Source organism: Suillus bovinus (genome assembly GCF_016758785.1).
Source record: "Suillus bovinus strain UH-Sbo-P2 chromosome Unknown EDB93scaffold_23, whole genome shotgun sequence".
Lineage (NCBI taxonomy): Eukaryota > Fungi > Basidiomycota > Agaricomycetes > Boletales > Suillaceae > Suillus > Suillus bovinus.
Window position 1 is genome coordinate 349,034 of NW_024542079.1, and position 23,788 is coordinate 372,821.

The window sequence follows — 23,788 nt, forward strand, 5'->3', positions numbered from 1 at the left end:
TATTTTATAGTTTTCTCTTTAATGACAATTTAAATATTATTTGATAACTTCTGATAAATCAAAAACAAACATAAACAAGACCGGCTATGTATATGAACTCGGCCCTGGGTGATCGTCATCACCGACATAAAAAATCGTTATACCAACTGGCAGTACCCTTTTCGGGTTCTGGGACTTAGCTTCCTTTCATGTGCTCCAACTTCCGCTCGCTGCTGCCGGCTCTCCGTAGAGTCGCTGCTAGATGTCCCCCGTCACAAATCTGCACATCCTTGAGAACATATGCTACTGAAGCAGCACCAGGTTACGAGCACAAGCCTTCACATTACGGTCAACCGCTTTTTCAATCACACCCCCACTTACGTGAGCTTAAGCCTTCTGGTTCACTTCCTGCATCGTTATCAAGTCAAGACAGTTAGGCCCCATGAACTCACACCTGGAATCCCGTCCGAAGAGTATGAGCGCCGTCGGAAAGAACTCATGGACAGCCTACCTAGCAATAGTGTAGTGGTTCTGATTGCTGCACCTGTCAAATACATGAGCGGAAGTATGTGAATGTTCTCCTCTCCTTCTTCTATACCTTAAAATCCGTTTCAAGATATATTGTAGGACTTCACAAGTTTGTGCTGATTTCTTGCCTAACATTATGGCTTCAAGTTACAAATACCGCCAAGGATCTGACTTCTGGTATCTCACTGGTTTTGAAGAGCCCGATTCTGCCGTTGTACTAGGTAAGTACGGAGTCGACGTTTTTCGTTAGTCTTGGACTTACTTCCTACCAGAGAAGAACGCATCTTCTCGAGGATATAGGATGACACTGTTCTCGAACGGGAAGGACTCTGCGAAAGAGAAATGGGACGGCCCAAGGTAAATTCCGAAACTAAGATGGTATCCTGAAACAATATCTTTTTCAGGACAGGCTTCGATGATGCTCTCAATGTCTTCAAAGCGGACGACGCACTAACAATCAAGGCTTTTCCTGGTCAACTGCGATCCATGATTAGCCTCTACTCTAATGTTTATATTGACCTGCCCCAGTCTCCTCGCAAAAATGCACGCTCCAGTAAATCATTACTTCGGTACCTTTCGCCTCCTGTCAATCCTCGGTCAGAATACGAGAGTGTCGTGGAGTCGTTGTCAAGCTCCCGGCGGAAACCTCTTGCTCCTCTCATAGCCCAATTAAGAGCATTCAAGAGTGTCTGCGAGCAACAAGTCATGAGAATGGCTGCTGACATTAGTGGTCGCTCCCATGCAAAGGTAATTGGTTTTTTAAATCATCATAGGTTATTCTGACACGATCATTTTTCATCATCAAGACAATGCGCTTTACACGACCCGGCATCTCAGAAAGTGTACTAGCAGCTCATTTTGAATACTTATGTAGTCTATCAGGTTCACAGCGCCTTGCATATGTCCCCGTCGTTGCATCTGGGTGAGTTCTCAGCTTCGAATGGATGACATTGAGATTTGAATCTGTAGTGCAGGCCAAATGCACTCATCATACACTATACATCGAACAATCAAGTCGTACAAGATGGTGAAATGATTTTGATGGACGCTGGATGTGAATTTAAGTAAGTCATTTCGTTGACTTCTTTCTGGCACACTAACATTTTTAAGCGGTTACGCGTCTGACATCAGTGGGTATTACTCATCCTGCTTCCAATATTGTGTTACCCACTTATGATTAAGCTCGCACATATCCGGCCAATGGTTCCTTTACACCTCCACAAAAGGAGCTATATAGTGCAGTGTTGTCTGCGCAGAAGACCCTTGTGGGATTATGCACGGAGGCAGAGGGATTGAGTCTTCATGATTTGCATAGAAAATCCTGCGACCTCCTCAGACAGGAACTGAAGCAAATAGGATTTACTCTCCATACAGGAGATCTGGAGAGAGTACTTTACCCTCATTTCCTCAGTCATCCAATTGGGATTGGTACGTGGGTTTTTACTGTTACTTTCAGGGGATCTTGATGTAGGGATTTTCTAGATTTGCATGAATCATCATATTCAGACAGAGGAGAGCTGTACGTAGTTCTCTTAATTTTGTCTTCCTTGGATCTAGAGTTCACCATCTATACAAGGTTGAAAGCCGGGATGGTAATTACTGTAGAGCCAGGTGCGTATTTTGTGCATTCTATCAATAATGATCACTAATGTTGATCTACATTTCAGGAATATATGTCCCACCTACCGCTCAGTTCCCAAGGCATTTCCATAACATTGGCATCCGGATAGAGGTTAGCCGATATCCATATTCCTTGCAGTTTTACTGACATAACTTACAGGACGAGATCCTTGTTGGCGAGAAACACCCCGTGGTTCTCAGCGTTAGTGCACCAAAGGAGGTTTGTCCAGATCTTCTCCTCGCCGGATGAACTAAATACGCATACATGTTTAGATTGCAGACATAGAGGGTGCATGTCAGGGACTACTGGGACTGGAACCATTTTAAGGCTGGAAAATCGCGTATATATATATGTATGTATATGCATCTAGATCTCGCCCAACCCTCGTAGCCCCGTACCCTAGACCACATCATTCATCCTCAGGATGGTCGACTGTCTGATATGCCTTCAGTATCTGGTCCTTCCTGAGCCACTTTTCTTCAGGAGTAAAGTACCAGCTCAGGAAAGCGAAAATGGAAATTGCGCCAAAGATGACGACGGCCTTCCACAAAGGTCATTGTTAGAATTGATGAAGACAACTATAAAACTCACGAAATTAAATGTTTGAGCGCTGACAGGGAATTCAAATGGTGATATGTCGACCTGGCACGGCCTGAGTTCAAGTCATGTGTCATTGAGTGAAAGTAGCGTACCGCAAATACCAGTGCATTAAATAAGACAGCGCAAACATAGAATGGTTTAGCATATTTTCCCAGCTTGAAATGAGAGGACTGGAAACAATCGGGTGTCACCGTCAAGCGTAGCAAAGCGATAAGGCCATATGCCGCAATGGTCGGAACGGCCCCGGCTGAGACCAATGATGTGAATGCCACCTGACTAGGAATGATTGTACAGAGAATAATCGCTCCAAAGATGTAGATGACGGTAACCGCATTGCGAGGTTGTCCTTTCGAGTCGACAGCGCCGATCCATCCGGACAATGGTAAAACCCCGTCTCTTGCGACCGCGAAAACAAGGCGCGAGGATGCGACGATAGCAACAGTTGTGTTCTAGCAGGCCGGCTAATGAAAATATGGACTATTTCAGCGAGGTGGTACGCACCATGATCAGGCCAATGACCGCAATAACGGTCATAAAGATACTGGCTTTCTTTCCAAGAGCGAGCGCGTAGATCTGCACGAAGGGCTGCGGCGCATCGAGAGCAAACATAATCTCGAGGTCTGGTGTACAGAACAAAAACAGAATGGTCGTAATGAAGCCCAAAACACCTGTTGCAATTGCGCTCGATAAAATCCCTTTTGCTGCAACCACACTACGGGAAGTCAAACAGGGACACCGTTACTATGTTTGTCGAAAATCATACCTAGCATTCTTGGTCTCCTCGGCGATGTGTCCTGAGGCATCAAAGCCAGTCAAGGTCCCCGCTGTGAATAACCTCAAGTCGTGTCAGATAATTGCCTCATCACTGAAATCACAATGTGACATACAAAGATAAGAGCCAGTTCCACCCAGCTGGGGCTCCCGTGCCGTTATCTGTCGTAAAATCAGCATGATTAAAGGCATTGGTAGAGCGGACCTCTTACAGGTCATCGTGAAGACATCACTGGCGGACCGAAAACCGTAGGTATTTGAGACACCAATGGGCAACCAGATGAGACACAGGAAAAAGTCAAGCATCATGAGGCCGATGGAAAATTTGAAGACACCAGAATAAAATTTTGGCGGAAGGTAGTTGATAGCCACTGACAACAACAACATTCCTTCGGATATTGCCCATATCAGGGCTCGCCACTGGATATTGTCATTTCCAACACCTCCAGGGAAGTCAATCTCCCAAACAGCAAGTTGAGAAACGATGTAATTGGCTGTGGTCTATAAAATTGAGAATTGGGTTCACTGTCAGATTATATGACATACTTGACAGTTGCTTGCGGTAAAGGTCATCCATGCGGTACATGCCCACCAAGCAACCAGGAACCCGAAGAATCTGGCATACTTTGGACCAGCACTTTCTGCAGCCCATAAGTAGATAGAGCCGCTCAATGGTAGCGCGGAGCAGATCTCGGCAAGAACAGCAGCAGTTATGAACATAAAGATCATCGTGATAAGGTACGATGACCTGTAATGGGGTTAGAGTATGCGAGTGAAGCATAGATCAACAGACAGACCATACCGCGGCGGGCCCTCCCGCGAGAAGCCCGAGGAAGATAAAAGATCTGTCGAGACGACATTAGTAATAGCAGGAGCAGTCAATGCAGTTACATACCTGACGCCTCCAATGAAGTTTAGGGCAACAAAGCTTGCCGCAAAGCTCTCAATCAGGTGCCAACTGCGATGTAATTGCTAAGGCAGGTGAGATGATAACAACCAAGGTAGATATATATGGTCTCACCTGTTTATAGCCGAGTTGTGCCTGAAATCAGGATAAAAAAAAGTCAGCACAAGATGCATTACTCTTCGTAAGGAGAGGGATTAAGGTGACACTGGGGGCTTCCCTACGCAGGTATGAGCGCTGTTCAGGTTCGAGCGGTATTATCTCAACCCCTACTGCAACTCAGACGTCAGTGACAACCCAGACCCGTCCGGGATGGTCAAAAACGATCCTGAGTCGGTCAGCAGTAGGGATACCCGCAGCCATCCAGTTGATCACTATACCGATTAATTGAGTGATACCAAACGCATCATTTCCTGCAAGGTCATTCCCTTCTGTCGTTGAGGAGCGAATTACCAGCTGCAGGGCGTCCGTGTCTGCGATAGATCCACTTTCGCTATCACCAACAACATCGTCTTTCTTCTGTACTTCAGTGCTGGAATGGTTGGACATCGTGGTAAGTGAACTAGAGGATAAGGAAGTGGGATTCAAGGCAGGTCCTGGCAGGATGTGCAAGATGGTATAAATACACTTGAATGACTCGGATGTAGTAGTAACTCCGACAAAAAAATCGATAAGGGACATCAATTCTTATCTATGGACAGCTGCCGGCCCGCCGATGTCCGACTGTCATTGAATATTTATTGAATATTGAGATGCTGAAGCACAATGGTTGAACATCTGGAAAGGGAAAAGGATTTGAGAGGCTTACGGGTTTGAGAGCTTTGATGAGGAGCCACTCCTCATTGGAAACATCAGCCTTGAAGGACGTCTAGACATGGCTAATGTTAGTTTTGAGGTTCACAGCAGCATGTGCAGTCAAACCTTGAGAACATCAATGCTCTGTCTTGTGATGTGACTGAACAATTCATTCTTTTCATCGAAGTGTCGGCCAAACATCTTTCCAGATTCATACACAGCATGTTCGATCTTCACAGCAACACCACCACCAGATTGAGATTTCTTGACGATCTGCGAAGCCAAGTTCAATGACACGATGTCAACGTAGGGTAGGACAAAAAACTTACATCGAATGATTTGTGGTTGATTTCCAACGACGTGCTTGTCATGAGATAATGAGCAGTAGTACTTAGAAAGTCTGAAATGAAGGACTTACACCTTTCCAAGGTCGATGATTTCTTTCTTTTGTGTTGTCGGATCGACCGTGACAACACAGATCGGAGTGCCCACTCGAAGAGTCCCATCCAATATGTCAACTCCCAAAATAATTGGATCACGTTTACAAAAAGCAGCTATAGTCTTCAATCTGCACGGCCACACCGCTTGCGGAGCCGCGTCTCGTCGTTTTGCCTCCATGATTTCGTTGTTATAGGCAGTGAAGGCGTCAAACAGATGGTAGATGATGTCAGCTATATGACGAGTCAGAATAATCAAAGTAACAACGGAAACTAAAACCTTTGAACAATTTGATGCCCATTTCTTCAGCGATTTTTTCGGCATCCTTGTCAACTGGTACATCGAAACAAAGAATAACTGCGAGCTCCTTGGCCTTTTCTAGCATTGTGGCAGCGCGCATGACATCTTTCTTGTGCACGGGGCCGATATTAATCCCCGATACGGGAATTTTACTGACTTTCAAGAAGTCAAGCAACGCTTCGAGAGATCCTAACGTACTGGCTTGCACGCAAACTCCACGACCTGACTTGTCGACGGAGTTTAAAAGCGAGGTAAGGTCTGACATGACCTCGTCGAGCAAATCCTCCTCATCATCGTCTGGCCCAACAACAAGGAGTCGTGAACCTGCAACAGCTTTATCGAGGTCAGGAGCAACAAGCTTGACACCCAGTGCCGCCTTGACTTCTTTGTGGTGAACGTATGCTGACTATGAGGAGAATATAAGTTCCACCGTGAAAACACCTCAATAAATTGTATACTTGCCTTAATTCGTAGCTCGCGAAGCGGCTGAGGTGTTAACAATGCACGAACCTGAGTGACAATCGGGCCATTGAGACCGCATACAATGATTTTGTCACCTTCACGTAGAATACCGTTGGACAAAACAACATCAATTGTTGTGCCCAAGCCCTCTACTACCTTAACTTCGAGGACAGTGCACTCCAGCTCCGAGAGGTACATCAAGCGATCACTCATGCGTTGCTGGGTAAGATTGACCAATAGCATGATCATGTCGGGAACGCCTTCCCCGGTGATGGCAGAGGTAGGTACCAGAGAAACATTGCGGGCAAAACTCTTGTTCTCGTAGTATAAGACTGAGTTCAACCCCTGTTCTGCAAAGGCGAGGATGGTCTTTTGCACAAGATCTTCGAATTGTCGTTGCACAGATTGTTTTTGCTTCGCAAGTGATTCTTGGAAAGCGCCGTCGGGTGTTGCTTTCCAGCCGTATAATCGGTCAATCTGCGAAAAGAAATCGAAACAAAACACCAGAGAATATTAAGTAGATCTACCTTGTTAAGGGCCACGATGAACGGTGTTTTTCTGTCTCTCAATAACCTTAGCGACTCCAGGGTTTGTGGCTCAAGGCCGTGCTGGAATGGGCAATCAAGAAAGATCTTTAGCAGATAATTAAAACGCACCATGATATCTACCACCAAAATTGCGATGTTGCACAGAGAACTTCCACGGCTACGCAGGTTGGTGAAAGATTCGTGTCCGGGCGTATCGATAACCAATAATCCAGGGATTTTGTATTCTTGAGAGTTATCCTGGTGTCATCCTTCAGAAAATAGGAATCGTTAGAGCACTCAAGTGACCAGCCTTATTCATTACTGCAGTCTTCGTCTTTATGGCATCCAACGGGAAGTACGTGGCACCTATTTGCTGGGTGATACCACCTGCTTCGCCTTCTTGTACATTTGTTTGACGAATCTGAAAGGATGAGTACACAGATAAGGACATGCAAGCAAAACAACTGACCTTATCCAAAAGTTTCGTCTTACCGGTATCGACGTGTCCAAGGATACAACAGATAGGACTGCGAAGGTTATCTTTCTTATCTTTACTATGCACCGCAGTGGCAGCTGCATGTGTCTGAGCTGGTCTCGCATACGCCTGTGCTGCCCCTGTATCTGCCTTTTCTTTCTTTGAATCTGCTTGTGCCGCGTCAGGTGGATTCTGGTCAACTTGAACGCCTGTTTGAGTTTCTGGTTCTGGTTGCGTCTCCTCCGAGTCAACACTTTCATCTGATTCATCTCCGCTACTTGCATCCCACTCATCCCTCACTCCGTCCAACTTAGCCTCCTCAACAGCGGGCTCGACATGGGAAGGGGTGAAGGTTTCGGGGATGTTGTCTGGAGTTTCCGGTCTCGATTCAGGGGCAGGCGAAGCTGTGGCCTCCTTGACAGCCTTCTTCCTATTACCGAACGCGACCTTCTTTGGCGGAATACCTGCCTGCTGTTGCAGCCCTTCTATTTGAACACCAGATGCAAGGAGGGCCTGCCGACGACGCTCGGCGGCTGCCTTCTCTTCCTTTTGTTTCTTCGTCAAATATCGACCCTCCTTCTTGGCTAGCTCAAGCTTGGCCTGAAAAGGGCTGTGAGCAGATTACTTTAAATCGAAAGATGCTGAATCATGCCTTTTCCTTTTCTTTCTTCCGTTGTTTCTCCTCTTCTTTGCGCTTTGCCTCCTCTTCCGCTCGTCTCTCCTCCTCCTCTATACGTTTCCGTTCCTCCTCCTCTAGTCTTCGCGCCTCCTCCTCCAGTCGTTTCTTCTCCTCCATCATAGCCTTCAATGCACCGAGGCCACCTTTGGCCTTCTTTGCAGGTGCGGGAGTTGGGGCAACGGCAGGAACCACGTCCTCATCTTTCTTCCCTTTCTTCTTCTTTTTCTTCTTCTTTGCGTCCGTTTCACCTGCACCTGCTTCTTCACCATCTTCATAATCATCGGGTGCTGTGGCAGTGGTGTTATTTGCAGGTGCGGGAGGTGGTGGAGTCGGGTCAGCGGCAGGAGCGGTGTCCTCGTCTTTCTTCCCTTTCTTCTTCTTTTTCTTCTTCTTTGTATCCGGTTCTCCAACATCTTCTCCTTCACCTTCTTCTTCATCCTCAATCGCTGCGACAGTGGCATTACGTGCGGGTACGGCCACGGGAGTTGGGGCGGCGTCAGGAGCGACATCATCGTCATTCTTCCCTTTCTTCTTCTTCTTCTTTATCTTCTGGTCCGGCTCCGGAAACTCATCTTCAGCTTGTGCAGTTTCGTAGACGAGTGGGCGATCATCACCAGATTTTCCGATCTTGTCATCGATAGCGTTATAGTTCTCCGCTGACACACCAGCAGTCTCCCTGAGTATTCGTTACGTGAGACGACTGGGGCAGATCAATGATAACTCCAATAGGCTCACCAATAGTCGTCGTCATTGGCCTTTCCCTTCTTTCCTTTGTTTTTTGGCGGCATGATTAATACGATCGCCAATCGCTTGTAGAGAAGAATTTGGGTGGAGGGATTAGCATCTAATCAGGGTCAGCGTGCATACTCAACAAAACGGGCAATTAATTCTCACATTCGTTGAGTCTTGCCCTCTTGGCATTATTTTTCATCACAGCTGCCCGCTGCAACCTGCGTTTCAGCTTCAAGTTGAGAATTGGAATCATATAAATCATGGTGTATGACTTCAGTCTTACAAAGGTCATGATCATCACCAGGGTCATTTGGGCTACTACAGGTAAGATGTCTGCACATGTTGTCACCTCACAGAGAAATAAGGCAGGAAGGCGGTCTACTGAACTTGTCTTTTAGGGTTCTCTGCATTCTCAAAGCCTGCCAAGCTATTCTTTGGCGAATAGACTCCCTTGAATGAGCAAAAACATGGTTTGACATGTCCACATTGTCGTCAGCATCGAAATTCTCGCCATATGGACCCCCCAATACTTCCTTGTCGCAGCGAGTTCTATGTTCTGCTATCGACTACGCCATCCTCATGGACGGGGAGGTTTGCCCTTATTGCGAAGCACCAATTCCGTTGGTCAAGCTTTTTATGGGTACGATGCAAATATTGATCATGTGGGCTCTCTCGTACATGCCGCAATGCAGAATTTTAAATCAACGATTTAGCGAGTCATGACTGAAATGCTCACCTGATCGTCGCCCATTGCCGGTGTTGTTGCCGTGATTCGTCGATTTAGACCAACGTTGCGCAGTGGTCGATGAAGATCGGCAACGTATGATCCCACTGAGCAATGCAACGAACATCCTCGATGACGATGATCATAAGCAACAGTGACTGACTGGAAGCCTTGCTTGATTTTTCGTTGTGCTAATTCCACCATATATTGACTTTGACGCTGATCAAAAATTACGCATGTACCAGGATGTCAGGACTTTCTGCGAAACAAATATGCTATGCCTGTAAGTTATATTGATATCAACCTCTGTACAGTAATGCTCATACATACTTCTATGACACCCGTCGGCCCGCAGTGAAACATTCCACCGATAATAATTAATTGATCGAGCTGTATTTTTTCACACTTGCCGCGACCTATGCTCGAGGTTGTTGTTTGCCAAGTTCCGTGTTCCACGTGAGTTCAATTGTTCGTTTCTTTTGTTCCATTGCAAACCGCACTTGCATGCTGTCATTTATGTAATAATTTATTTCGTGGCTCCTCATCTCCAAGGTCACGCTCCGCATAAATAACGCTTTCTGCATCCTTCGTCACTCATCAGAGGCCTTGGGAGTGAAATAACCATCTCCAGAGACCCGGTTCGGTCTCCAAACATTTGGTACGTGTCCTAATTTTTTCGGGTGCACAAATTGTGTGCCAGCTACTCGGTTGTCCTACTTCCCGCATGGCAATGCAATTCGTGTGAGTGTCATGAGGTTTCGTGTGAGTTACTTGGTCTCTGCAGCATACCATATGCTCACAGAGAGACTGACATGCATGCTATGGATGTGGGTACAGTTCACTGCGACTGTGTTGACTCTTTTTTTTTTCCAAACGAGCGGATCTCGCTTGTTTTCGCAGAGTTGCCGAATTACCGATCACCATACTGTCTACCTGAGCAGATTCTCGACTCAAGATGTTCCTAACTCCATCGGCCATGGATATGACTCAGTGTGAGTGTGTCCTGACACGCAGCACGCCTTTTGTATACTACAATACATGTTCAAGTTGACACGTTTCTGAACCTTGTGCGATGTCAAAGACAGCGAACGCCAACGAAGTAGTTTATGTTTCAATTGATCCGGCCAAGTAGGCTGAGTATCTATCACTACGATTATCTACCGCGATGCTGCGACGGGCTCGGGAAATTTCCCCAATTCGATAAAAAAGGCGATCGATGCCGCCAGTGTCCCAAAACGGGTTTGTATTGATTGCCAACTAGTCTAAGGATCTGACTCTTTGCTCCGACGACCAGTTAAAATATTACACCTTCACCATGGGCCTACTCACGATCATCCGTAAAAGCAGGCAAAAAGAACGGGAGATGAGAATTCTCTTCCTGTATGCCATCCGCAGCTCTCCGAGTTTATCCTTCCCACTCAACATCCGCCCAGAGGACTGGATAATGCTGGTAAAACGACTATCTTAAAAAAGATCAACGGCGAAGACACATCCAGCGTGAGCCCCACGCTTGGTTTCAATATCAAGACGTTCATTCACAGAAAGTGAGCCTGGTAACTCAACTTGGATTTTCTTTGCAACTGAGAGAAATCTTCTCTGTTTGATCGGCATGATGCCACGCGTCACAGATACACTCTCAACATTTGTTAGTGAACAGACCCCCCTTTGTGCTTTTCTGGTGACGGAAACATCTTTGCTATCAGGGGATGTAGGCGGTCAACGAACGCTTCGACCATACTGGCGCAACTACTTTGAACAAACAGATGCCATTGTTTGGGTAGTCGATTCAGGGGACAGAATGCGAATGCGGGACTGCAGAGAAGAGCTACACAACCTTCTTCTCGAAGACGTAACATGTGTTCTTTATGCTGGTTACTGACAGCAACTGACTAAATTGTGTGCTAGCGGTTATCTGGAGCTTCTCTGCTCGTCTTTGCGAACAAACAAGATATACATGGGTCGATGTCAGATCTTGAAATCAGCGAGGCCAGCTTCCTTGCCATTCAGATGGTCTCGAGTGATGCTGATGAGTCTATCCAGGCACTGGATCTACCTGGGATCAAATCTCACAACTGGAAGATCTGGTCGTGCAGTGCAGTTACTGGTCTTAATCTGATCCAAGGCCTTGACTGGGTCGTTGAAGATGTAGCTCACAGGCTTTACTACAGCTCGACTAGTTTTGCGTAATGTTTTTTCCATCTCGCGCATATCAAACTCTGGAAAATCTGGTTGTGAATGCCCTTCTTTCACTGAGACGCATCGTCCATGTCGATTGAGTGCCGCACGACGGTCTAGGTCTCATTTCCGCAGCATGCAACGGAAACTGCAACCCCGTTTTTTTTTTGGACAGCCCGCGTTCTTTACTTCCAGAGAAGGAGCGGGGGCGTCGGGCGAACGACTTGACAACATAACACGGCCTGCCCGTATGGGTATAACCTTGAGAGAAGCAAGAATTCTCGACTACTTTGTGGTATTTATTTTATTTTCTTTCCACCGACGCTCGTTACGATTTTTGAAAGTTGTGGCCAAAAAAGAATTAAATGTGCACTATAATTTCAGTACTGCATGCAAGTCGCGTCTTTACTGGTTGGCGTCCCTAGCGCATACTTTAGGAGCGGGTAACCGCACACGTAAAAATTGACAGGGAGTCAGGCCTTTAGAATTAACGCTTCAGGATTAGTGCATGAGATTCGAGGGTGCGTACTCTCAGGGGTTACCGAACCTTGGGGATTGCCAAGGCATCTTCACTGGTAAGAGTGGAAATGTCAGTGCGCTTGCAGATGAGCTCACACTCCGAGTCGGCAGAACGGGGCAGATCAGCTGTGGTCCTACTACAATGTTTACCCACATATGCATAGCTTCAGGTAGAATTTGAGTTTTCCTGAATGAGAGTAGAAGTTCACGGCGTGTATTACGCGTTTATGAACGATAATCGGATTGTCATGAAACAGCCCCTACATATATATATATATCGTCATAGGCCGGATCAGCCGTAATCGTACCTAAGAACCATGCGTAGTGATAAAGGGCAAGGGGTGGTGGACAAGTACACGGGCATATTCAGAACGTAGAGCAAGACTAGTTAGGAGACTCTGAGAAGACCCGACATATATCGGCCAAGTTCTTGACGATCAATTGGCGATGCACATTGTCAGGGCGAAGCTGGGCAGTGTGCAAGGATATTAAAAACACGAGGGATGGTATCTTTTATAGAACTTGAGGGATAATCAATTTAGGCAGGAGTTGGTATCGAGGCCACGGAAGGTTAGGGTCGTATGCGATGATCGTACATCGTAGGCCGTTGCCCTGGCAGGGCGCATGAGGAATGGAACGTGAGCTGGCAAAGGCTTCGGGGGGAAGCCGGATCACGGCCGGGTGGTATAGACCGAGCGCGGAACAGGTTGAACTGACCTTCCGATGCCTGGGCAGGGGCAGGTGGTGGAGCGAAACGGGTAGCAATGGCCTTGTTTGGTCTCAATATGAGACACGTGACATGGCATGCGGTGACAATATAGCCTGTGACGAGGCACGAAAAGTTTGGGAATGAGAAACAAAGTGTGTGGGAGCCACGTGTCGCTTGCAATAGTGATCCTGAGACCACCTTGTGGTTAATCGCAAAATTCCGGTTTGTATGTATTCTTTATTGTTTTACGAGACGTGCACATTGTCCGGCAACGGATCTATCTATATCATCCTCAAAGTTTTACTCCGTCAAAATTACTTGGATCGAGATCTAAATGCAAAAACTATGCACCATCTATTTTCGCCGGTCTCAGTCCACGATTTCATCCAAGCGACACCATGACAAGGTCCTCCGTGGGTTCAACGTATAAAAGCCTCCACCTTACATCTTCTCCATAACCTACGCTGTACCTTTCGTTCTTCCCTCCCCCCCCCTCTTTCTCCTTTTTCTTTCTTATAAATTCTTTCAAAATGTTGAACGCAGCGACCTCCACAGCTTTGACATTCTCCTCAGCTCCAAATTTCTATCGTTCTCCTTCATCCTTATCGATTGTTCTCCCAAATCCAAAGACTATCATATCCACTTATGGTCAGTCAATTTATAGATAACAAACTTATCATTCCTTAACCTACTTTAGCGCGGAGTTCGGTCCTTGCCGTCATGGAGAAAGCCATCACTCGCGGACACTTGACAGTCGCCGATTCTGAAGGCGTTCATCACTTCGGTACTCGCTCAAAAGGTTCTAACGATGTCTACCTCAAAGTCGTCAACACTGACTTTTGGATGCGCATTCTTTTGTACGTCCCCTTCATCACCCCTCTTATCATGTCTAGATCCTCATCACCCTTCAGTTCTCAAGATCTGGGCTGTAAGTTCCATCCACTACGTCATATCCATTCCTTATTCGCATCCCCATAGTCAGTGAAGCCTATATGATGGGAGACGTCGAAGTAGATAACTTGAAGGGCGTCATGGACGTAAGTCGCATCAAACTCCTTTAATGCGGCCCACAATTGATTCTTTTTCCAATAGCTTTGGCTGGACAATGAGTCTGGAATGGACCACTTGTCTTCCGCCGTCTCTCGCGTAACATCGGCAATTTCCGGGATATCAAATGCGTTTCTCGGCCAGACGCGCTCCAAAGCACGTTTGAACGCCATCGCCAGTTACGATCAATCCAATGAGCTATTCAAGGTAACGCATCTTATTCTCACGCCAATAATGCGATCTCACAGCGCTCCTCTAGGCCTTCTTGAGTCAGGAGATGATGTACTCCTGTGCCCTATGGACAGAAGCAGAAGGTGGCGTCCGTGGTGACTTGATTTCAGGTCCCACACCCGGCGATTTGGAAGCTGCTCAGCTCCGTAAAATTCGTTATGTTCTCACTGCCGCAAAAGTAAAACCAGGTGACCGGATACTAGAATTCGGTTCTGGTTGGGGCGGTATGGCTATCGAGGTCAGTTGCCCCATAAATATTTCTCCTTCCATCCCTCACATTCACCTCTTTCAGGCTGCTCGCACGTTTGGTTGCGAAGTTGACACTTTGACTTTGTCAAAAGAACAAAAGGCTCTTGCAGAGGAACGCATTAAGGCGGCCGGTCTGCAAGATGTCATTCGTGTTCATCTCATGGATTACCGCGAGATCCCTCCTTCTTTCGAAAAGGCCTTCGACGCATTTATCAGCATCGAAATGCTTGAGGTATGCAATCAATTACCAGTGCCGTCATCGTGATGATTTACCCTCAACCGTACAGCATGTGGGCTCTAAGCATTACCATGGTTACTTCAAACTCGTCGACTTTGCTCTCAAATCCAGCAATGCAACAGCTGTGGTTAGCGCATCAACGTTCCCAGAATCGCGGTACTCTGGCTATCAGTATGTTGTTTGCATTTCTAAAACTCTCCATACTCACCCAGAGATATAGGCCCGAAGACTTCATGCGCAAATACATGTGGCCTAATTCATGCCTTCCGAGTGCCACGGCACTCATCACTGGCGCAAACACCGGTTCAGAAGGGCGTTTCACGCTCGAGGGTGTCGAAAACCACGCAGCTCGTACGTGCTTGTTGCTCCATATGGCATTTTCAATAACTGACCCTTGTATAGACTACCCACGGACATTGCGCGAATGGGGACGTCGTCTTGATGCCAATGTCAGACAAGATCTGATCGTCCAGGACTACCCTAGTCTAAAAGACAAGGCCGAATTCGATATTTTCCGGCGCAAATGGCAATACTTGTTCGCATATGCGGGTGCTGGTTTTGCCAAGGGTTACATCACCTGCCATATGCTCACATTCACCCGTCCTGTAAGTTGTCGTCATTTTTTTCTTGGCCCATTCCTAATTCCATTCCTAGAATGACTGTCCCGTCACCTGCGACTGAAATTAAAGTGCATCATTGTCCGCGTTCTGATTCAGGGATCCGAATTATTCTGGAAAAGGATCTTATAAAGATCGATGCCTGTGCACATAGACTCGTGCTCATTACTACTTTATTCCTCCCATTATTATGCTGATGATCTCCTGCCTATATATTCCGCTCGACTGGGAACATTTCGTTCTACTCGACTACTGTATCAATACGTTGCATAGATCCGCGACTTTATATCGTTACTTCTGCATCCATAACACCTTACCACTGTCTCCTATTTACGTACGGGAATATTATTGTTTTATGAACAACTACCCTCGGTATGGCAACTTGACTTCGCCGCTGTTGTAAGCAACTTGTTCCGAGCAAGGGTCAAAGAGCTCGCTCCCTATCTTTCAGCTTCAACTTGACAAATCCGATGCCCCTGGAGGCTTGAATGCGCTGACTTAGCACTTACCAATGATTGGACTTCATAATGTCGAGAAAATTACACGCACGGGTTTGTCCGACTCGCCGGATCACTTACAAAATTGACATTAGCTAATTGTAGTCGAACTGACTCACATACATTGAAAAGTTGAAGGTGAGAAAGATCTCGTCCTTGTCATCCTGCAGGCCGCCATTAGAAGATTGAGGTTCTGTCGTTTAACTTTCTATCATGATCTGAGGAAGAGCGTTGTTGGCAGAGGTGTGAATTATTTCAAAAGGCACTTTCCATCCTGCATTGCCGATGTCGGTTCGTCACGTCAAAAACTGCAATGCCGGCAAGACGGTGATTGTATGTAGACTAGTCTGACTACTCCTGAAACACAAAATACGACGGAAATCGCCATTGAATATTGAGCGCTCACTGCCATATACGTACTGAGCGATATATGCCTACAATGATGAGTGGACTGCAGGCGCAACATTTCATGATCTAAGTTAAGTTAAGTTGAAACCAGGTCTGAACAACCTTACCAGGTGAAACTGCCAGTGGCCCGTCATCTTGGCCCGCCACAATAATGATTATCGTACGTAACCAATTCTCGTGCCAGGCCTAGGCTTGGCCTGTAATAATCATTGATGTATCATGCAATCAGGCTCGTGGCACCCGATTCCACCGCGAAATTTCCGCAGTCATTTGGTCGTTAACGCACAACGAGAAACACTTTAAGTTTGCGGATGTAAAGGTGTGCTCGGCTTGACATAATGGCATGGCCCCAAACAAGCGATGGCTGCGTGAGACACAATATGTTAGTCAAACCGATGCAATTGAGTGAACCGTCAAGTGACTTGTCAGATGGACAGGGAAGCTACAGAGTATGTAGCCTCATTATCCGCATACGTAGTTCGCCTCGAAACCTTAAACAAAGCATTGCCTTATGCATAGGTGAATGCGTGTGACGCACAGATGGCTGCACTACCGGTGCCACAACGTTGTCCCGTGTTTGCGAGAGAATATATTTCCCCGGTCTAACTTCCGACGCCCCTGGGATGGTTGCGATATATAGTAAGTTCATTCAGTCATGGCTGAGCTGTCTACAAGTGGCGGAGGGAATAACATACGTAAGGTATAGCATAAGAGACAGGTGATGGCGAACATAAAACCGACGATGAGGATCCACAACATGGAAGCAGCGATGCTGCGTGGTATATCAGATGGTGCCAGTAGGGTCGAGCTTTGAAGTCCATGACTGTAACTCTTTGAACGACGGTGCGGCAAGTGCGTGCGAGTTCGCAGTAGTAAAGAGTGTAAAACAGAATTGTTTCTATGTGAAAGCTAAGCACCAGCACATCTGAGATATGAATAGGAGGGCTTACACCCAAAAGCTGCTCCTTCTGTGTGTCACATTCAAGGTTTGCTCCGTGAAGACTTATAACACCGGTTTGCTCCAATTCGTTGGAGTGTGTGTAGATATGTAGATAGGGTCTATATCAAATGTAAGAAGTGTTCTGCATGGAAAGTTATTCGGGGCAGATTACCTTCGAAGGACGAACCAGCGCTTTTCCCAAATATTTTGACTGGCGTCTGTCAGAATTAGGAGATGGCCTTTTTTTGTGGGTCCGTCGCTATGGAGAGGATTGGAAGTCAGAAACATTCGCGAGGACTCGAGTAACCATGAGCTTGCCTACGAGGTACAAGCGTAGTGGAGGAATTCAGTTTCACGCCTTGTGGGAGCGCACGGGTGGAAGGCTTCCCAGATGCAACGACACAGTCGATCTCTGTAGGCACTTGACTCAAAATGATCTGGGAATAATTGACGTTAAAACATGTAAATCCAACTTGAACCAGCTTACTTCTCCTGCATGACCGAAGCGTTTTTGCCAGAGACCTAGTGCCTTCCGCAGCAGTGCTTCCGAACCCCAAACAACAGCCCCCGAATCAGGGCGCGCAGGTAAATATGAAGATGCCGACAACACCCGAACTGCTTGAACATCCGCCGCCCGTCGTTCCGTTAAAACAAGCCGGTTGTAATCCTCCACTACTGAGATACCGCGTGGTTTCCACGTGTTCAGTAACTCCTCGCCACGTACATATTTTTCCGACGTATCCAAGCGCCACAGATCCTGAGGTGACCGTGTCAAAGGAGGCGAAAGACGAAGGCTGAAGATTGAGCTGATACGGGAGGTAATCTTCCCGGAACTTAGGAACGTTAGTAATCGGCCGGGCGGGCGTGCGTCCCGTGTCTGAATGGCAACAGCTATGTCCATGCTAAACTGCACTGGTTCATTACACGTGTCCACAGCAATGGACCAGGCAACCTGCAGTATCACTCGGTGTGCACTCGCCGTAACTCGATTGAGCAGGAGGGAATCATGAACACTCGAGTCCCATAGTGCTTCTGCTGTGAGGGTCCCCGTTCCATCCGGTCTGAACGTAACACTTTGATCTGCCAATAGCGGGAGCGTAACCATTATTTTCGATGTCGAATTGTGCTGGCGACCTTTTGGATCGAGGAGGCGCACATTTCCCAGACGTATTCTTGTGACATCTGTCCATGGGAGTTGCAGTCCGGAATCTGATGAAAGCACGAGAGCGATTCTACGCTGCAGTCCCTGATGTAGAGAGAAAACCCCCGGATCGAGGCTTCCCTGAGAAACTACGGGTACTGGAACGTACTGACCATCAGCCCCGAGCTCCTTTATTTGGACAGAAGCAACTACGTCATGGGCTTGTTCCACTACAAAATCGGTTTCCGAGCGGCGCATCTGGGGGAGGATGACTGGAAGTGTGTCTGTGTGAGCCCCAAGAGGGCTTGACCAGTTATGAACCCCGAGTTCGCGCATTTCATCCCAGCGTTCAAGACGCTCCAAATATGTGGGTTTAGCAGCCGCAAAAAACTCTATGGGAGCGTAGCCTTGGCGCAAGTATGCGATTACCTTGGAAGAAGTTACGATCAAAAACGCACGGCGAAACCTTAGTTCCGACAGAGAAGATGTCTCCATATCGAGTGCAGTGGATGAGAATATCTCTTCACTCGTGAGTGATGGTCCCACGAAAGATGATAAACGCAGTTGGAGGTGTAGTGCCGAGAAGTCATGTGAGGATAAACCTTTGATCGAATCTACGGTGAGGAAGAAGCTGATCTTACTTCCGGGTGGTATGGCCGATGGGGCTGGGGATGTAGGGCGGGTTGACGCGGGAGTACCATGCTTCGACGCTTGCAGAACACTGGAAATCTTAATATCCACGCGACACGAGCCTATTGCTTCCGCAGTGTACCGGCAGAATATTGGCACGACTGATGCAGATGAAATTCGGCGTGATAGGGGTGCAAGTGATAGGAGGGCATTGCCGATGAATGAGAATTGTGGGGGAGGGGAATCGTAAAAAGGTTCATCCGAGCTGAAATGCTGGGTATATGATGGTCTATCAATGTATGTAGTCAAGTTTCTCATCCGCTTGACTCGTTGCTGAAGGCGATCCAAGGACCAGGTGTAGATAGCATTATGCCGTTTATCGAGAACCTTGATGGCGACGGAGGGTTGAGTTGCTGATGCTAGTATGGGGTCGGCAACATCACCGAAACCGTCCAGACCTCCGATTGTATCAACTCCAGATATCGGAGCTGCAAGGGACCCGCCAGAAGCAATGGTGAAGTTGTAGGAAACCTCCTTGCCCAATTCTTTGCTAATTTGAATGAGACCGTTGATATCTAGAGATTCAAGTGACAGCTCACCTAATTACGTTGGCTTCTTTTACAAGCACAGCGTTGGACAAAACAGCTTCAGCCATTGAAAATGAGCGATGGGCTCTCCACTTGTCCAGGACTTTGCGAATGAGCCGTAATTGTCTTGCCGTATAGATGACGGGCTCGAAACGCTCAACCTCTTCTTCAGATTCTCCCCGAGCCCGTGCATTTATCATGCGTTTAAGCTGCTGCTGCACCATTTTCAGTTGGTGCTCCATATGATCTTTCTCTACTTTCAAGTCTTCCGCCTCACTAGACTCTGTGATAGCTTGAAGACGGGACTCCAGTTGGAACTGAACGTCCTTCAAAGGTCCGTCAACGTCAGGTGTGCTGTGACTCGCTCCAGCTTCAAGGCTTGTGTCGTCTGTAGTAGCGTCACTCGAGAAAGGTCGGCCTGACTCGCTCCAGATATCGTCCCGAGCGCTAAGGCTACTTTCTGGCCGTGGTTTAGAGTTGTGATCTCGCATTGACTTCACCTTCGTTATGCGTTCGAAGAGCCTATTGATGTCTTCGTCTGGTAGGCTATCAAGCGCAGGGTCCAGGCCAAGGCGTGCTAGTGCGGCTTCTCGACGTGCAAAATTCCAGTCTACATCAGCTTCGCCCGCAGAGGATGCCCTCGATTCCGGGCGCGTGGATGGTGACACTGAATCGCCTTCTACATCGGCAGCAGACACACTCAAGTGCATGTTGGATCTGGCCGTAGCACGATCACGTTGCTTGCGGACTTCCTCGGGATTATTAAACCTGAAGACGTGGTGCTCCCCTAAACAATACAGATGAGTTATTCTCCACCACCAAGAAAAATTATATTCATACCAAGGATGATCCGGTATCCAGAACGCAGTTTATAAGACTATATCAATGATATTGAGTCCTTTCCTTTTGAAAACCAATCGATTTACCTGTCCAGGAGAAACTTGCTTGCCATTCAAGAACTGCAAACATAGTTAGGAAAATCGCAGCGTGTATACAAAAATGATTCTCACAGTGACGCTCTCGGGCATAGCGTGGAGGGTTACTTTACCGTCTGTGTTCTCAAAGTAACAATGTTCCTCGAGGATATTTTCACCGCTCAGTCGAATTGCGGCAGGTTTTTCGCTGTCCAAGCGACCGACCTATCGAATAACACCTGTACATTCAGCAGCAACGAGCAAACGAAGAGCACTCATACGATGGTTGTGCCAGGTTTGAGTTGGTAGATCAAACATTCGCTCATGAGAGGATCTGATGGAATACATGATCAGATTGCGTGGGGACTAAATCTCAAGCTCTCACCTTCATTCTGAAAAGATGTAATAGAAGTTTAAACACAAAACTCACAAATAAATCCGAAATCGACTGACCAAGTTCACTAAATGTGGCATCTTCAAAACAAACACGACCAGTAGATTAGCACAAAACTCTCCCTGCATGCGTCCCATCCTCACCTTCTTCGGGGTATGTACCCCCACTAGATTCTTCTCGACTGTGATACCAAGCTCTTCAAGCGCCTTCTCCCGCTCTTTTTGTACCTCCTGCGTCCGAGACATCTTCTGCTCCCACGTCTCATTCAAACTCTGCATCAATTTCTCGCTCGTCTCCATCTGCTCCTGCAACTCCGCTTTGGTAACAGTCTTAATCGTTCCATCCTTTGTCTTGTACGTGACCTTCTGTTTCTCAGGCGGAACGTGCGGGTCGAATGTATCCTCGCCGGAGGACATCGCCACACGTGCTGAGGAGTGTCAACCAGCTGTCAAAACATGAAATGACGAAAGTTACCTCTAAGCAATTCGAGTTCCTCCTTGAGCTCGCGAACAAGTTTGGCATTAGGGTCCTCGTTTACGACAGCCTTGTTCTTGATCTTCTTCGCTTGGTCAGCGTATCGTAGGGTACTCAGCGTCTCCTCATAATCTGCAGGAGAGATGGCGGCTATCATAGCAGTTTTGGAGTTCCCGCCCAAAGTGTCTTTCAGCAACCATGTCAATACCTAGTTGAAATCTATAAATAGATACCATACAGTAAAGAGATATGACGCACCGAGTCACGGTAAGGCACAAATTCTTCAGCCTTTCCTTTCCTCCCCTTCTTCCCCCCATCTTGACTCGCAAGCGCAAGAGAAGAAATGACTTTCCCAAGAGTAGTGAGTGATTTATTAATATTTGCTCCCTCCTTCAAACGCTGTCCAGTGGCGCCTGTCGAATTAGCCCGCTCAGAACCTGCCAAGTCAACCAAACTGCGTCGCGTCAGATAGACGAATCAATGAACACCTGTCAAACAATCGCAACGCGAGGAAACGCACCTAATTCGCGACACCTTCTCGGTATCTAAATTCGTGTCTACATCGTGTCTCTTCATAGTCAACAACAGCGTAAATACTGCATGAGATCGGGAAGAGGTTTCGTTCATGTTCGTGGCAGCGACTGTGCGCGCTTTGTTGCCCTCGTCCATGAGCGTCATCATCTCGTGGTAGTTGTTCACGACTAGCTTCGATAGATCCTCTACATACGGACCCAAGCTAGGATGTTCGCGCACTCGAAGGTTTCCTGTGTTCTTGGGATTCAAGAGGTCGCGTACTTTCTCGTTATAGATCTAAGAGTAAAATAAAGTGAGGATTGGATTGAGGTTCAAAGTATGCGGCGTACCTCAATGTATGAAACCTCTACGGTGAAATTGATGTTGGGGTCTGCAGCCTTCTTCTCCACTACACGTACAAACAGCTCGGAACATGTCAAGGGTATGATTCCTTTGTCGGGTCCATCTAGTGATCATCTTCATAAGTAGCATGTGAGTCATTCGTTTCATCGTACGCACATCCCATCATACTGTACACCGACCCTCAGTATCACACACCAAGAGAATACGCTTGAACATACCTATATGATTTACCAGATCCTGGTCAAGACACATGAGCTAGACCCAGTCCAAAATAAAAAGCAAGCATACCAGTCTGCCCATCTGCCAGACCAAAGTAGCATCAGCACGCACAGCTTCTCACGGACGGACGACCAAAACATAAATTACTCACAAGCCAAAATACAAGCATTAAATCCTGCAAATCCATGATCCAACAACTCCTTTCCCAGGTCGTCATACAAAGTCTGCTGCGAGCAATAACCCGGTTCATCTCGTGGTCCCGCAGACCAATAACTCCTATCGAAGCCAAAGGCCATCGTCTTGCGTTCCGTAGCGCGTTTTGAATCTTGCTGGGAACCATGTTCTGGTGGATCGAGGAAAGTCTGGTTGCCCTGCATCCGGACGAGTGGTTTAGCACCTCGTGCGAGTTCTGTAAGCCAGAATTCGGAAAGTTGAAATGAGTATGAACGATGCATGCATATCCCTCACAAACGCACCGCGAGAATTGAGGGGTCTACATCGCACCACCACTTTGATGTTGCCGTCTCCTTCGGCCATAGTCAAAGTGGAGTATAAAGCAGAGGAGCTCCGAACCAATTATTGTGAGTCCTGTGGAAAGAAAATGTTCTATGAGCGAGAAATGTCGCAAAAGGATGGTTGTAACTAGAGTGGGACAAAAGGAAGGGTATTGGTCTGGCGGCAGTTTAACGCGTTTGAGCGAGTCCAGGATCAAATTCACGTGCACGTGTGGATTACAAAATCCACAGTTGAATATAAAGTTAATTGGCCTACTTCACTGATTGACTCAACGATTCGACACTCTACTTATATCCTCTTTGACGATTCATGTACATGCATCAAGGCAAAAATCGACTAAGGTCCGAACTGAACCCGTCCCTCAGTTTACTTGATATTCGCTTGAGGTTTCAGTTATATGTTCTTCATGACATGGATTCGGAGGTACTCGACACTCGACTATAATATCGCAGGCTCTTCACTCTAACGAACGAGGTTGTGTTTACAACAGCCCTTGCTTTTTCGCTGCTACGAGACCGCCTCATTGACAAGAAGTAGCATAAAACGATGCGTGTCCAATCTTGCGCTTCCGTTCAAATAAATATGAGTCTACGACAGACGCTCGACTATAACTTTACCGAGCTACTGACCCTGACAAACGAGGATAGCTTCACATCGTCTCTTGCTTCGTCGTTATCACAAGATGGCGAAAATTCAGAGATGTATGGGAAAGGGAGAAGGTGGAGAAAGATCATAAATATTTTAGTGTCTCACAATCATGCAAGGGTCACCAATGTATTCAGTCATTAACTGCAAATATATATAAGTTTGATGCTGCTGGATCCTCCGACTTCGTATAAATGACTTGTATATGTGGCTTTTGAATGGGTTCC

The 23,788-nt window shown here is 47.0% G+C and overlaps 5 protein-coding genes across 5 annotated transcripts; 3 read left to right on the forward strand and 2 right to left on the reverse strand.

Moving 5' to 3' along the window:
• The first annotated feature begins 93 nt into the window (after nt 1-93).
• Nucleotides 94-2,669, forward strand: EDB93DRAFT_1142786 (peptidase M24). The gene is made up of 15 exons (XM_041449358.1): nt 94-360; nt 413-544; nt 596-602; nt 655-728; nt 780-864; nt 912-1,254; nt 1,314-1,429; nt 1,482-1,571; nt 1,618-1,637; nt 1,690-1,935; nt 1,990-2,026; nt 2,084-2,118; nt 2,175-2,239; nt 2,288-2,347; nt 2,401-2,669. Exons 1-15 carry the CDS (start codon nt 189-191, stop codon nt 2,452-2,454), a joined length of 1,536 nt encoding a protein of 511 aa, XP_041308342.1. The 5' UTR covers nt 94-188; the 3' UTR covers nt 2,455-2,669.
• An 81-nt stretch (nt 2,670-2,750) lies between these two features.
• EDB93DRAFT_1103543 (uncharacterized protein) lies at nt 2,751-9,121 on the reverse strand (the record flags this gene model as incomplete). The annotated part of the gene is made up of 24 exons (XM_041447318.1): nt 2,751-2,780; nt 2,821-3,177; nt 3,230-3,440; nt 3,492-3,563; nt 3,616-3,661; nt 3,712-4,000; nt 4,046-4,247; nt 4,297-4,344; nt 4,395-4,471; nt 4,521-4,541; nt 4,707-5,030; nt 5,212-5,271; nt 5,325-5,471; nt 5,528-5,561; nt 5,617-5,869; nt 5,916-6,342; nt 6,447-6,875; nt 6,926-7,006; nt 7,055-7,183; nt 7,248-7,346; nt 7,395-7,984; nt 8,136-8,755; nt 8,815-8,923; nt 8,974-9,121. The coding sequence occupies 24 exons, from the start codon at nt 9,119-9,121 to the stop codon at nt 2,751-2,753; spliced, it is 4,803 nt and encodes a 1,600-aa protein (XP_041308343.1).
• A 1,663-nt stretch (nt 9,122-10,784) lies between these two features.
• On the forward strand, nt 10,785-11,840 carry EDB93DRAFT_1142826 (ADP-ribosylation factor family-domain-containing protein). Its single transcript, XM_041449359.1, has 6 exons — nt 10,785-10,915; nt 10,969-11,079; nt 11,164-11,180; nt 11,239-11,384; nt 11,441-11,521; nt 11,576-11,840. Exons 1-6 carry the CDS (start codon nt 10,851-10,853, stop codon nt 11,720-11,722), a joined length of 567 nt encoding a protein of 188 aa, XP_041308344.1. The 5' UTR covers nt 10,785-10,850; the 3' UTR covers nt 11,723-11,840.
• A 1,530-nt stretch (nt 11,841-13,370) lies between these two features.
• On the forward strand, nt 13,371-15,754 carry EDB93DRAFT_346436 (Mycolic acid cyclopropane synthetase-domain-containing protein). The gene is made up of 10 exons (XM_041456152.1): nt 13,371-13,586; nt 13,636-13,866; nt 13,917-13,975; nt 14,031-14,192; nt 14,245-14,454; nt 14,509-14,697; nt 14,753-14,874; nt 14,924-15,054; nt 15,106-15,308; nt 15,358-15,754. The coding sequence occupies exons 1-10, from the start codon at nt 13,469-13,471 to the stop codon at nt 15,382-15,384; spliced, it is 1,452 nt and encodes a 483-aa protein (XP_041308345.1). The 5' UTR covers nt 13,371-13,468; the 3' UTR covers nt 15,385-15,754.
• Nucleotides 15,755-16,645: 891 nt separating this feature from the next.
• On the reverse strand, nt 16,646-23,114 carry EDB93DRAFT_346467 (uncharacterized protein). Its single transcript, XM_041456153.1, has 23 exons — nt 22,877-23,114; nt 22,552-22,809; nt 22,470-22,481; nt 22,400-22,418; nt 22,338-22,348; nt 22,169-22,284; nt 21,826-22,115; nt 21,564-21,759; nt 21,306-21,513; nt 20,975-21,258; nt 20,891-20,911; nt 20,823-20,829; nt 20,719-20,771; nt 20,534-20,662; nt 20,450-20,482; nt 20,364-20,400; nt 19,536-20,310; nt 17,653-19,486; nt 17,484-17,602; nt 17,338-17,424; nt 17,176-17,284; nt 16,921-17,123; nt 16,646-16,843 (listed from the first exon to the last, which is right to left on the reverse strand). Exons 1-22 carry the CDS (start codon nt 22,935-22,937, stop codon nt 17,010-17,012), a joined length of 4,773 nt encoding a protein of 1,590 aa, XP_041308346.1. The 5' UTR covers nt 22,938-23,114; the 3' UTR covers nt 16,646-16,843; nt 16,921-17,009.
• Between the last annotated feature and the right edge of the window lie 674 nt (nt 23,115-23,788).

What these genes read in the sequence shown, in the direction of transcription:
- EDB93DRAFT_1142786 (XM_041449358.1), top strand. Translation starts at nt 189, where the DNA reads ATGTGCTCCAACTTCCGCTCGCTGCTGCCGGCTCTCCGTAGAGTCGCT. An exon ending in TATTCAGACAGAGGAGAGCT is followed by an intron (nt 2,027 to 2,083) that starts GTACGTAGTTCT and finishes CATCTATACAAG; the next exon opens with GTTGAAAGCCGGGATGGTAA. An exon ending in GCGTTAGTGCACCAAAGGAG is followed by an intron (nt 2,348 to 2,400) that starts GTTTGTCCAGAT and finishes ATACATGTTTAG; the next exon opens with ATTGCAGACATAGAGGGTGC.
- EDB93DRAFT_1142826 (XM_041449359.1), top strand. Translation starts at nt 10,851, where the DNA reads ATGGGCCTACTCACGATCATCCGTAAAAGCAGGCAAAAAGAACGGGAG. An exon ending in ACAACCTTCTTCTCGAAGAC is followed by an intron (nt 11,385 to 11,440) that starts GTAACATGTGTT and finishes ATTGTGTGCTAG; the next exon opens with CGGTTATCTGGAGCTTCTCT. An exon ending in CAGATCTTGAAATCAGCGAG is followed by an intron (nt 11,522 to 11,575) that starts GCCAGCTTCCTT and finishes GAGTCTATCCAG; the next exon opens with GCACTGGATCTACCTGGGAT.
- EDB93DRAFT_346436 (XM_041456152.1), top strand. Translation starts at nt 13,469, where the DNA reads ATGTTGAACGCAGCGACCTCCACAGCTTTGACATTCTCCTCAGCTCCA. An exon ending in GACTATCATATCCACTTATG is followed by an intron (nt 13,587 to 13,635) that starts GTCAGTCAATTT and finishes AACCTACTTTAG; the next exon opens with CGCGGAGTTCGGTCCTTGCC. An exon ending in TGCTCACATTCACCCGTCCT is followed by an intron (nt 15,309 to 15,357) that starts GTAAGTTGTCGT and finishes TTCCATTCCTAG; the next exon opens with AATGACTGTCCCGTCACCTG.
- EDB93DRAFT_346467 (XM_041456153.1), bottom strand. Translation starts at nt 22,937, where the DNA reads ATGGCCGAAGGAGACGGCAACATCAAAGTGGTGGTGCGATGTAGACCC. An exon ending in TTGTGCCTTACCGTGACTCG is followed by an intron (nt 21,514 to 21,563) that starts GTGCGTCATATC and finishes GATTTCAACTAG; the next exon opens with GTATTGACATGGTTGCTGAA. An exon ending in AGAAGGAGCAGCTTTTGGGT is followed by an intron (nt 17,124 to 17,175) that starts GTAAGCCCTCCT and finishes GCTTTCACATAG; the next exon opens with AAACAATTCTGTTTTACACT.